Here is a 14169-nt window from a genome sequence, read left to right on the forward strand (position 1 = left end):
TTTCCTCAAAAAGCATAGAGGCAATTATGAAGCTATTGAAGATTAATTCAATGCTATACTGTGTTTTCTAATACGTACCTCGCTCTATCGCTCTAGAAGTATTTTAAATCTACCTATGTGCTAGCATTACTTTCCTCAAAAAGCATGGAGGCAATTATGAAGCTCTTGAAGATTAATTCAACGCTATACTGTGTTTCCTCATACATACCTCGCTCTATAAGTATCTTAAGCCTACCTATGTGCTAGCATTACTTTCCTCAAAAGCATAGAGGCAATTATGAAGCTCTTGAAGATTAATTCAACGCTATACTGTGTTTCCTCATACATACCTCGCTCTATAAGTATCTTAAACCTACCTATGTGCTAGCTTTACCTTCCCCAAAAAGCATTAGGGCGATTATGAAGCTATTGAAGATTAATTCAGTGCTATACTGTGTTTTCTAATACGTGTCTCGCTCTATAAGTACTTTAAACCTACCTATGTGCAAGCATTACTTTCCTCAAAAAGCATAGAGGCAATTATGAAGCTCTTGAAGATTAATTCAACGCTATACTGTATTTCCTAATACATACCTCACTCTATAAGTATCTTAAACCTACCTATGTGCAAGCATTACTTTCCTCAAAAAGCATTAGAGCGATTATGAAGCTATTGAAGATTAATGCAACGCTATACTGTGCTTCCTAATACGTGCCTTGCTCTATCGCTCTATAGCAAATAATTAGACAGAAACGTTGCAAAATGGCTAACCAAATTGGAATGTTGGAAAGTGATAATCACTTGTATATCAAGATTTACTTTACCATCTTGTTTATTGGACATCTTCCCATTGCTAACCTTACCAATGAGTAAAAGCATTCTCGATTGATTGACCAAGCTTCCATGACATGATCCAATGCCATGCAAATCCATAGTAGGTCTCCATGGCGATAATTTATGTGCATATTAAATCAATGGATATCCAGCAATATGGGAGTGATTGTAAGCGTCCTAGACAATAACAATATTGAATGACTAGTTTACGACGCCATTTGAATTGCCATGCCGATTGGCATAGCCATTTCTTACTGAAATCATATCACAACTAGTCTTGATATTAGTTAGACTATTCGATCGGCACTGATTGAAGATAGTCCTTACCTTCCTAGGATATTACTGGAGGATGCGCATGAATTGATGATTCTTCTAGGTAGTTTAAGTCTATTAGCTAGCCTCCATGCAGCTTCGGTGTTGCAAGGCCATTTTCTTTCTCAAGGCTTGTTGTTCAGCATTTCATGATCGTTTTCTCATTTTATCCTTTTCTCCATAGGAAAACAACTTCATCCTTATTCAATTTAGCAGATCGAATCGATCGAATCCTTGTCATCGTGATATCGGTAGATAGGTCGATTGGAGATTAAAATTGGGTCAAGAACCCACTCCAAAATTGCAGGATTACACGTCGTCCTTGTTGGAAAGATCCAATTGCTAATCCAATCTCCATTTTCATCATTCTATTAGCCAATTGAAGTTGGATGTAAGTAGGAATAAATTGACTTGGTTAACGAGGAATGGCATTTCGTTATTGGATCCCATTCGATGCATATCTTAATTGTCAGCATTAATTACTTTATACAGAAATTATTTTATCAAGGAAAAGCAAGCAAACACGCTATACAATAAACTGTTTTTAAATTGTGAATGTCCAGCAAGTTGCAATTGCTATCCACCTGAATTTTTTTTCTTTCCTTTTTTCTTTTTTGATTTGCAATTGTTGAATCAGTGGGTCATTAATTGATCTAATTATCCGTTGGCCTAGCGCGAGTGCTAGTGAGATAACTTTCCTATCGGACAAGCTGAAATTGATCCTGTTGTTGATAGTACCATGGAGGAACAAGGCAAAGAGAAAATGGACGATCGGCTATCTTCCATCGGTGATTCATCAGAAGCAATAACACTATCCGATGAAGAAAAATCGACACCGTCCTTGGATAGTCATACATCTAATGATGCTGCTTTACGTTTTTCTACAACCATGGCAGAACAAGCGCAAAAATGGGCTAAAATTCAACAGAAAACCTTTACCAATTGGTGTAATGATAACTTAAAAGAGTCCGGTACCACGGTCCAAGATTTAGCCAAGGATTTAGAAGATGGAATAGTTCTAATTAAATTAGTTGAAACGTTATCCGGTCGTAAAGTTGGTCGATATCATCGTAAAGTCAAGAACAAGCCTCAAAAATTGGAAAATGTGGCTAAAGCGTTGAAAGCCATCGCTAACGATACAGTCCAATTAGTCAATATCGGTAAGTAGTTTTATCTTGTTGCTATCGATGACATCGGATAGAAATTTTCATTTCCTCTGCAAACAGAGACGCCATACTATGATTAAGATAGTTCAATCTCAAACTCTTTCCTTTTTGACATCATGGAGCTCATGATGGAGGACTTGATTGAAGGTTAAATCGATTGAGGACTCGGCATATTTCAATTTTACCCCTGTTTTATTGACTAGTCGATTTGAAATTGAATCGATCCATCGTTCCATTTTTTTTTTTTTCCCCCTCTTTTCCACTTAATATCCTATAAAACTGATTTAAATTGGACAATGATTTATTTCTTCATACCTTGACTTCAAGATCGAATGGATTAACATCGATGCTTTTAGTTTAATATTTATAAGATTCTCATGCAATAGGCAAAAAATGATTGTACCTTTAGCGATAGACTACAAGAGAAAAATGACCTCGATATGAATGTAGGAAGCCATGGACTACCGTGAGCGTAGAGTTTGTAAAAGTTCACTTCTTCAGCTATTAATGCTGTCTAGTCGGGCAAATTAACTATTCTGATCCTACTGGTAAATTGCAATCGACTACCATCCTATTTTACAGTAAAAGAGAGCGAGAAAAGGGTCAGGGTTACTGCTAAACTGGTGCACATTTGATCGTCTCATTCAAGTCATCTCATTCATGATGTTGAAAAAAAAACGAGACTGTAAACTAATTTCTCGAGCATCATTACTTAATTAATTATCGTTACAACATCATATCCAAAAGTTTAAACTTGAGTTTGCCAACATTAGACGATATATATCTTCGTAGCCATTTTACTTTACTCAATTCCAACCGATTGCAGGCTTAAAGTGTTCGACGATGAGTGATTAGCACCATTTTGTGTTGAAATCATGGAGGGAGATTACTATTAGTTGGAAAATGAACGACAGCTGGATAGCGTTGTGCACTGCAGTAGGCACTTGTAAGATTCGAAGAAATTCTCGTCCAAATCTTGGTTCTCGCTATTCCATCCAGGTTGATGAAAGCACCCTAGACAGATCCATGCATCAATATTCAATGAAGTACTCTCCTCTTTCGCACAGAAATATTAGGCTAGGACTAATTAGCGCCATTTTATGTTCAAACCTTCTACTGAGATTGATTACTTTGATGAAGTAGAAGACTAGAGCGTTGTAGCAAAGGCTTGAAAGAGTTGGAAAAATTGTCCTACATGTCCCTGCTTATAGCTATTGCATCCATGTTCCTGAAAGGATCCTAGACAGATACACTAATCAATATGAAATAGAAATCGAGAAAGATTGCTTTTATCGTTATAGCAAGGAATAGATGCGTCAAGATGATACCATCTTGCTTTGTACAAGAAGGGATAGCTTAGGATTTCATTTTAAATTAGTAAGAGCTCTAAATTGAATTGGATCTTTCTCCCAATTTTTATCCATCGTATTCGTTTAAACTGCTACGGTGCCTAAAGATAGTCTTTAGTTATAAGCAGACCATGATGAGTTTAATTATGCCTTGACAGCTTGTATGCAAAAATCGATCGATTCCATCAACACAAGATTGATTCAGAATGAGCGATAGTTTAATATCATTGGAGTTGTTGCTTACCCAAATACCGACCTATCATAACAGCACTACTCGCTAAAGGATTGAGAATTGGTTTAAGTACCCACGCAAGGCTGTTGATAGACCAACGATGAAAAAGATCGATGGAGGCTTATGGCATTACTTATCGGATTAACGATTAAGTTTTTAAGTCAAGAATTGATGACCAACGCTGGATTGGCTCAGTAGAAGGAGTGTCTTGAAATGAACGATAGAACACCATGAAATACTCACAATATAACGGCAAAAACGATAGATAGAACCCTGATGGCAATTTCTGCCATGGTTTCATGGATTATGGACTCTTTCGATGGTCTAGATTTTATAGCATTTTCAGTAAACGTTCCATTTGCCTTTTCTTAAACGTTCACCGCCATGACAGCACTGAGAGTAGAGAATATGATGAAATATTGACATTATCCTCAAGATCGACTTATGATGGAGTTTACATGATAACTGATGATTCGTTTAGAGTCGGCAAGATTGGAACAACATTAAAATTGATTCCTAGTAAGACGTCTAATAGAACTTCCGTCATTAAAGTAAAGTCGATAATGAAATATGGTATTTGCATTCGATTTTTAAACAGACCCATGATCACTAGATTTGGATAAAGTTTGACAGGATCATTTTGTCAGATCAATCACTTTATCATTAAGCTAGAGTGGGCAAGATTGGAATAAAATGAAAGACGTCTAATAGGACTACCGTCATTAAATTAGAGTCTGTAATGAAATACTGGCATTCGATTTTTATACAGGCCCATGATTAATAGAATTGGATGGAGTTTTACATCATCATTTCGTTAGATCCATGACTGTATGATTAGATTACAGTCGGCAAGACGATGGCTAGAATTGGATGGAGTTTTTACATTATCATTTCAGTAGATCCGGGACTGTATGATTACGTTAGAGTCGGTAAGACGATGGCTAGATTTGGATGGAGTTTTACATCATCATTTTAGCAGATCATTGACTGTATGATTAGGTTAGAGTCGGCAAGACGATGACTAGAATTGGATGGAGTTTTACATCATCATTTAAGCAGATCATTAACTGTATGATTAGGTTAGAATCGGCAAGAACTAGACGAAAGTTTTACATTATCATTTCAGTAGATCATTGACTGTATGATTAAGTTAGAGTCGGCTAGACGATAACACAAATTGGATCGAGTTTTACATCATCATTTCGTTAGATCAATGACTGTATGGTTAGATTAGAGTCTGCAAAACGATGACTAAAATTGGATAAAGTTTTACATGATCATTATAGTAGATCAATGACTGTATGATTAGGTTAGAGTCAGCAGGACGATGACTAGAATTGGATAAAGTTTTACATGATCATTTTAGTAGATCAATCGCAGTTTAATTAACTCAGAGTTGGCAAGATAGGATCAACATTGCATTTCTTCCTTGTAAGGCGTCCAGCAGAACCACCTTAATTCAATTAGAGTCAATCATGAAATGCTCGCCTCTTGTATTATAGAAACCGATGATCATTAGAATAGATGGAGTTATAGGGGTCCATTTTAGTAGATCAATCGTGATTGGGTGGATAGGAAATTGGCAAGATTTTAGTAATACTACGAGTGATTATTCGATATATATTTGAACGAGAATAAGATGGAGGGCCGCGAGCATCAGGTGTTATGGAGATCAACTTGGGATCAAGGCGTAGCAGCAGGACATTTTTTATCCTCGCTTTAATTCTCCACTGTGTGATCTATTTAATCAGACTAGGCATTAACTCAACAGATTTAGACCCTAATATTTATTTTTCTCTCCTTGTTTATTTTAGCTCATCATTTTTAATCTCTTCTGTAAGCTAATTGTCCACTAATTATAATATTATCAACTAATCAACATCGATATTTAACTTTGAGTAATACATTGGTATAGAGTTGTAAGTAATTGGGGTTAAAAATCGATCACGGCTTGACGTCCATTCAAATGAATATCAAAAAGAAGGCCAAGTAAATAGTAATAGTAGACGTATTATTCAAATAGGTTGGATAGAAAGTCGATCAATATCTATCACAGCATGATCTAGAACTAAGTCATCGATATATTGAAATTTAGATAGCACGATTGAACGATGGCAAGGTTGCAATTTTCTACATGGATAACAGGTGTTTTTACCGAGATGGAGAGTAGGAAATTCATCACTCGTTGACTATCTTCCATATCGATTCTATATCGATCTTCAAGCATAGATTATTCTTTCTTACAAACTTATCCCAACTACTCGTTTAACAACTTTGCTTTGATCATTACTATTGCTTAATAATAATATAGTAACGTAATTAATGTCGATGCATTTTTACTCATTTGTCAAATAGGGAACGAAGATATCGTCAATGGCAACTTGAAACTAATTTTAGGCCTGATATGGAGACTAATTTTAACCTACCAAATTAAAGTCAAGACCGATTCAAGCGACAAGCATAAAGCATCGGCGAAATCGTTAATGATGACATGGATTCAATCCATCATGCCAGCTTGTCGTGTCCGAAATTTAAATAAAGATTGGAATACAGGAATTCCACTATGCGCCCTTGTCGATCATATTCAACCAGGTGTCTGTCCTCAATGGACTAGCTTAGATTCTCGCAATCGATTAAACAATGCTCGATTGGGCATGAATATTGCCGAAGAGAAACTTGGTGTTCCACAAGTTTTATCCCCGGAAGATTTAATTAGCCCTGAATTAGATGATCTTAGCATGCTAACCTATCTATCTTATTTTACATCAACACAAGAATCGCCTGGCTATCAAGAAGTATTAAAATTTGTAAATAGTCATCTTCCAGAAGAATTAAACGTTGGAAACTTTTCAACTGATTGGAAAGATGGCAAAGTCCTACATGAATTTGTCAATGCAATCTATCCCGGAGCTGCTCGACCACCTCCACCCGAAGCGGTGCCGGAACAGTTAATTAATTTAGGTAAGTTTTTAGCATTCTTTACCGTCAGATATGGTAACCTTTACTATGCCGTAAATAAGGTATAAGGAAGCTCTGAAGCGATGCTGTCGAGTTCTATCTAATCATCTTACTAACACTATTTTAAATATTGATCTTAACTGTCCTCACCGTTATCTTTTAGCCCTTACTGGAGCCGAACAGAAACTCGGTATTAAGCCATTATTCGCAGCGAGTAGTTTAATTAAAGCCGATGCTGTCGATGAATTCCCATTATTAACCTATTTAACCATGTTTCGTAATTGTAAATCGATGGTTGATTATTTGAGAGAATGTACTGTTCAAGGTCCTGGAATAGTCAAAGGTAAGCACACTTGTTGTTTTTCTTCATGAAGGAATTTGTACAGTTTAGATAGCAATTCTTGAAATGATATAAATTATCCATTTCAGCCACTAGTTATTTCGTTCGATTTTGTACAGTCTTGATAGTAATTCTTGAAATTGCACAAATTAGAGTTATTAATTCTATTTAAACAGTTAGTTATTTCGTTAGATAGGATGTGATTAAGGTTAAACTTATTCAGCAATATTCTAAAGGTGTAGTATAAATTGAACCAATAAAAGTTCAGAACTACCTAGCATACTAATTGCAACATACTACTCTTCTCTTAATTTCTATTGTAAATGCAGGCTCAAAGAACAATTTTGCTGAATTCATAGTTAATTTAACCAGTGATTTAGATAGTAGAAATCTAGTCATCAATGCCTATTGCAAAAAAATACAAGCTCCTGTCAACTTGAATGACAATCGCAAGGGTAAAGTTTTCGCATCTTTCTTTCCAACCATTGCTGGCGATTGGACTATCGAAGTCCGCTATCGGGATAAACATTTGCCAGGCAGTCCATTTAACATCGTCGTGAGAGGAGAAAGTAAATCAGTTACAGCAGCAGGAGATGGACTTTCGCAAGCATGTGTTGGACGATCTGCTTGCTTTCTTGTCCATACGGTTGGTCATGGAGAATTAGCAGTAAAAGTACATGATCCTGATAGAAAATCGGTCGATTATATCGTATCACAGCGCGATGGAGAACATCAAATTCAATATACCCCATCCAAGATTGGATTATATACCATTGCAGTGGAATGGGATCGTGCAGCCATTACTGGTAGCCCTTTTACAGCCAATGTTTGTAATTTAGACAAGATTATGGTAGAAGGTGATGGAATTTATCAAGGGCACATCAATCTTCCATGTAAATTTACCATTAAGGTCCCTGAAGAGGTAGGCGATGGCGATCTTGTAGTCAGTGTCTATTCCGAGGCAGATCAACAATCTATTCCGGTCAGAATCGATCAAGAATTAATGAGCTATTACGTCACTTTTGTTCCAACAACCACATCCAATTATAATATTAACATTTCTTATGGTGGCTTTCCCATTTCTAAAGTACCGTATACATGTCGAATTGATCAACCTATTGATTCCAAGAAATGCTACTTTGATCTATTGCCTTCCAAGCGAGTTCTTACCGATCATGATATATGCTTAAGCGTCGATACAAGCCAATCTGGCCGAGCTACCTTAACTGCCTCTCTATTGGATTTAGAGGATGATAAAACAATCTTACCAGCTGATATAAGCAATGACAATTCAGACGGAAAGTATATCGTTAAATTTAATGGTAAATCGTTAAAACCCAGCCGATATCGAACAACAGTGCAGTGGGATCAATCGGATATACAAGGTTCACCATTTGAATTTACTGCTTTAAATTTCAAATCATTACGTGTAGAATGCAAAAATAATTTAGATACTCCTCACCTGGCTAATGATGTTATTAATATCGTCTTATACGCTGATGAAGATTTTACTGCTACAGATTTTACCGCTGTAGCTAAATTATCACAATTAAGTACACCATTAACCATTGTGGGCAATGAAGAAGCTAAAAATGAATATCGAATTCAGTTTTGTCCGTCTAAAAGTGATGATTACCTGATTGAATTTCGTAGTCATGGGATAGAAATACCTGGTAGCCCTTTGATGTTTAAAGTCGTCGATCCAAGTAAAATTGTCCTAGATGAAATGATCGGTAAAGTAATTAACTGTAAAACAATTATTCCAATTCGTACGCAAGAAGCTGGTTCAGGTAAACTAGAAGTAATCATTCTAGATTCTTATCATAATCCATGCGATTACAACTTAGACGAAGTTGGCCCTGTATGGATGGCAGTATTCTATCCTAAACATGTTGGCACCCATTATCTTAGTGTCAAGTATGCTGGCTATAATATCGTGGATAAAAAACCATTTGCTGTCGATTATCCAACAGATGCTAGCCAATGCAAAGCTAATGGCTCAGGCCTATCTTATGCTCTTGCTAATCAAGAAAATTTCATTTCTGTCGATACTAGTCAAGCTGGCCAAGGTGAATTAAGGATCGATATGCATGGAGTGCATGAACAGCCTAAGCTCACTTTGAAAGAAGAAGGAGATCGAAATTTTATACTATCTTATCGCGCAAGTAAACCTGGCGCTTATTTATTAAATATTCGATGGGCTGATGATCATATACCTGGTAGTCCATTTAAAATTAATGTTGAACAAGGTGGTGCTAATAAAATCCAGACTTATGGCCAAGGTTTACGCGAAGGTAATTTAGGTGATCCTGTCCAATTTACAGTCAACACGATCGAAGCTGGTCCTGGTAAATTAAAAGTCCAGGTAGTTGGGCCACAGACCGATGCTGATTATGAGATTGTCGATCAAAAGGATGGTAGCTATCTCATTCAATATTTTCCCAACGAAACTGGTAAACATAAAGTATTTGTTTCCTATAACGATCAGCCCATTCAAGGTAGTCCATTTACATCTCGTATTACGCGTCCACCCAATGCGGGTAAAGTAAGTGCAGAAGGACCTGGACTTTGTAGCGATATTCTGGATGGATTCAATGGCAATTTTGTTGTCGATACACGCACTGCTGGAGAAGGAATATTAAGAGTGCGCATTTATGGACCTAAAGGAGGCTTTGCAGTTTATATGTCACGTAATCCTGAAATGGAGCGTTTAATCGATGTCCGATATAATCCTACGGAAATTGGCCATTATAAAATTGATATAAAATGGTCGGATGTTCATATCCCTGGTAGTCCATTCGATATTTGGATAGTAAGCTCACCAGAAGAATTGAAGAAAATTCAAATGTACGAAAACACTGAAGGTTGGGTTAAATATGTTTAATTCAGCATAGTCGTTGCTGTTGGAAGTAAATATCAACCAATATTTCAAGTTAAAAAGTTAATGAAGCGATGAGAAAAGATTGAAATAATCTTAACGTTTATTTCTTGAAATTATCACTTGAATAGATATCATTGCAAGTGCAATGATAATGTAATAACAACTACCTTAAATATTTTTAACATATCCATTATACTTATATATGGATATTAGTAAATTCAAATGCTTGTATTTCGTTGAAGATGGATATTGTTACCAACCTTTGTCGGTAACAAGCATCCATTTATGTGATAATGAAGTTTGTCAATCTGCTTATCATGTACTATACTTGTGTATGGTTATTCTCGTTTTAAATTTCTTGAATGCAATGACTAAATGATATAAAATAGACTTGTATCAATCCTACGTTCAGAAAGAAAGAACGGCATTCCCATCTCCACTTTCTTTTTTTGCATTTCTTGGCAATTAGTAATAGTAGTGGTTAGAAAGCTTACTACAGCCAGAAATAGGTTAACAACTGTTGCACAGGACCATTATGCTTTGCTTAACATTCCCCCAAATATTTTATAAATAGAGATTTTGATGTAGCAAATCCACCCCGGTCACTGGCTACTTCTATAACGGAACCAATAATACCCAATAATAACGTGTAAAAGCTAAAATCATTGTAAATGCCATTTTTTTTATTCAAAGTTAAATCATTTCACTACTATTACCACTGTGGAAGGAAATGTACCAATTCAATCGATTCTTATTCAAGAAAATAGTATCCAACAGTAGAAAATAAGAAAATATATTATCGATTGTAACATGATGTAGTAGCTGTAGAGGGTGATTAAGTGAACCCAATTAGTATTATTCAAGAACTCAATAGATACTTAGATTGATAGAGTTTATTACAAGTAAGGTAGATCGATTTTAAATGGCATGTTGTAATAGTTTGTTGGAATGAATTGATTAAATGCCTCATAATTCCAATCAATCAATCAATGTTTTAAAAATTATAAAGTCATCAATCTATCTGTTGAACTTTTAGTAATAGACAATTCTTCTAGAGTAATTATCCTTGCTATGGATATAATGTTAGAAACAGATTAACTTTACCAAATAGATTTCAAAAAACACTTCATCTAAGGCTCACTTAGTATCTGATACACTACTATCTAGCATTCTACGAGGATATCAAATAGCTTTGTTGTTGCTAGCGTTAAATATCTACAGGATATAACATAAGTCAAGATATGTTGTTTTATTCGTTGGATATGCTAGCCTAGGTTTTGAATCAATTACTTTTAAATAGACGATATGGTCCAGTTTATATATATGCTTTCTAGCACGATGAGTAATACGATGATCTTATAAAGTATCTTGGAATAGTGTTATTAAATATATAGAGCAGTCTGATACTGTGGTAGTAGAATAGCTGAGCAAGTTATACTTGTAGTGCAATAATCCAGTTAATATGTACAATGTAACATGGTAGATATTACGATAATCTTTTAAAATATCTTGAATAGTAATATTAACTAAATAGAGCAGTCTGCTACTGTTGTATTAGACTAGCTGAGTAAGCTATACTGCAATCGAGATGACGAAAAGTCTAATTGTTTAATAAAACGTTTGTATATTACATAGAAATTGTAGGCTCATTTAATGTCTGATACTGTACATTAGGATCTAGCATTTGACGTGGATATTAATTAACTTTGTTGTTGCAAGCGTTAAATATCTCCAGGATATATGATATAGGTCAGAATATATTACTGTATTAGTTCAATGTGTTAGCCTAAGCTTAAAATCAATTATAATCCTTTTCAATAGACGATTTGCTACAGTTAAGCATAAATTAGGATGATAACAGGATACACTAGCAATAATTAATTATCCTATCTTAGCGGACATGAAAGTGATTAGAGTACAACAGGTGTTCTTATCGAATCGTCTATAACGCTATTGTACTTGACTCTATAATCTATTATTTATTTATATTTTATTATTTAAGATGATTTAATCATTATTATCGTATAATGTAATTAAAACCCACGTAAGCACGACATATGTCTTAATCAACAGCTACAAGGAAATACTTTAAATGTAATAGGTATGGTATGAAATTAAAGCTTCATTGAAAATATTTGCAAAAGCTTGCTGATAGTTAGCGGAAAACGCCACAAATAGTAAATAAAAAAATTTGGATCACTTATTCAATTTCTAAAAAGCAAGATGATTTACTATCGGCTTCACTTGTTTAGGGAAATTATTTATAAATGCCATCCTTAGCACTTCCTTTTAGCTGAATAAAATTGTTTGCGTTTTCGTTTCCAGTCGCCCTCTAACCATTTCGGTAGCTACCTGCTAATCTAACAATAAGCATGAGTTCGTAACGTCTATCTCATATACCCAAGATTCTGACTGATGTCTATTTTCAGTCATTATATTATTTATAAAGCGTACGTCTTGTGGAAAGAGTTGCTCTATTGGCTAAAATGAGTATTGATGAGCATAACTATTTCATTGCATTACTAAAAAGTAAAGCAGAAAAATTGATGCCTCAGGCTAGCAATCGAAATAAACTTAGACTCTATTCCATTTCTGCTCATTAACATGAGATATTTCTTGTAAATAGTACTAGATACCATGTTATTGCCTCATACGAACTTAGAAAAACGGATACTAAATTAATGCAACCCTTTCAGCAATTCAGTAATGTAATGTACGCCTGCTGCGGGTATCATTAGCCGGTTGAAGACTAGTCTCTAGTCTCTACAGCATTGCAGTGTGTTTAACCTAGATTTCTGGGTTTAGTTCAGTGGTTTCTGTTATAAGTCTTTTGTAACAATGATACTCGATAGAGCCTGAGATAGCTGCTGCATGCTATGTTGTATTAGAGTGCCTGCATAGTTTATTATGTCATAATTAGGGAAAGATCCTTCAGGCTATTCATAGCTGAAAATAGATCATGCATATGCATATTGTAATAAGGCGATGTGAGCAAACTTAAATGCGGTAAAGGGCGAAGAAATTATAGAGATTCGTAATAATAAATATACAAAACCTAAGCCATCGACGGTTGATGTTCTCGTTTTAAAGTAACGACGGTAGAAAACTGAAAGTAATTATCCTTGATGTGTGAAACTTGACTAGATAATTTTTGGATCATATTAATTGGGAGATACACAAGTCAGTTTTAATGAACTGGCATGAATAATAATTGGCTTAGATAACGGAAACAGGTGATTAAGCAGTTTGCTGTTTCGATTATAATCATACTATGCATCGATAAAGTTAATTTTTAATGATTATCACCATAACGATACGTTGAAGATCGTCGATTTATTTCTGGCTAAAATGTAGGTATAATAGTTAATACAGTCTATTACTTATATATGCTCATGCAATATCATAAATTAGTGAAGTAATACAAGAAATAATTTATCTTAACGTGAAAATCAGACAATAAAATTATCTACTACGCTTGCAATTTATAGTTCTGTAGATTGACTAGTCAAAAATAAAAAGGAACAACTGGTAAGATCGGCGAATTTATAATTATACATAATGAAGATAATCAAGAATGGCTGCTGCCATTAAAATTGGCGGGCGTTGTAACATATATATAACACGTGATTGTAGATGCTTTAGCCAATCGCATTAGCGTACATGAGTCTTTAGTTTGTATCGTATTGCGTAGATATAAAAGCTGTTAACTATCCTAAGGCCGCTTGAGGTAGAATAAATTAACTCTTAAAAATATCTAGCTAACGGAGCTACATCACTATTATCCTATTTACTAATCTCCCTGGCACGTATCAGAAATATTACAGGATTGACTAGTCAAAAATAAAAGGAACAACTGGTAAGATCGGCGAATTTATAATTATACATAATGAAGATAAGCAAGGATGGCTACTGCCATTAAAGAATCGTATATAGCTTTTTCTTCTTTTACCTCTCTGGAAAATTGGCGGGCGTTGTAATATATTTAACACGTGATTGTAGATGCTTTAGCCAATCGTATTAGCGTACATGAGTCATTAGTTTGTATCGTATTGCGTAGATATAAAAGCNTGTTAACTATCCTACGGCCGCTTGAGGTAGAACTCTTAAAAATATCTGC

General features: G+C 35.1%; 3 protein-coding genes across 3 annotated transcripts; all 3 read left to right on the plus strand.

Annotated features, from left to right (window-relative positions):
* Window positions 1-2036: 2036 nt before the first annotated feature.
* On the plus strand, window positions 2037-6773 carry TRIADDRAFT_3330 (uncharacterized protein; the record flags this gene model as incomplete). Its single annotated transcript, XM_002118018.1, has 2 exons — window positions 2037-2286; window positions 6229-6773. Coding segments are annotated over 2 exons (795 nt in total), but the record flags the coding sequence as incomplete, so codon positions are not given.
* A 2361-nt stretch (window positions 6774-9134) lies between these two features.
* Window positions 9135-9413, plus strand: TRIADDRAFT_6218 (uncharacterized protein; the record flags this gene model as incomplete). Its single annotated transcript, XM_002118019.1, has 1 exon — window positions 9135-9413. A coding segment is annotated over one exon (279 nt), but the record flags the coding sequence as incomplete, so codon positions are not given.
* Window positions 9414-9434: 21 nt separating this feature from the next.
* On the plus strand, window positions 9435-9695 carry TRIADDRAFT_8973 (uncharacterized protein; the record flags this gene model as incomplete). The annotated part of the gene is made up of 1 exon (XM_002118020.1): window positions 9435-9695. A coding segment is annotated over one exon (261 nt), but the record flags the coding sequence as incomplete, so codon positions are not given.
* Window positions 9696-14169: the final 4474 nt, after the last annotated feature.

Source organism: Trichoplax adhaerens, genomic scaffold, assembly GCF_000150275.1.
Source record: "Trichoplax adhaerens TRIADscaffold_35 genomic scaffold, whole genome shotgun sequence".
Classification (NCBI taxonomy): domain Eukaryota; kingdom Metazoa; phylum Placozoa; class Uniplacotomia; order Trichoplacea; family Trichoplacidae; genus Trichoplax; species Trichoplax adhaerens.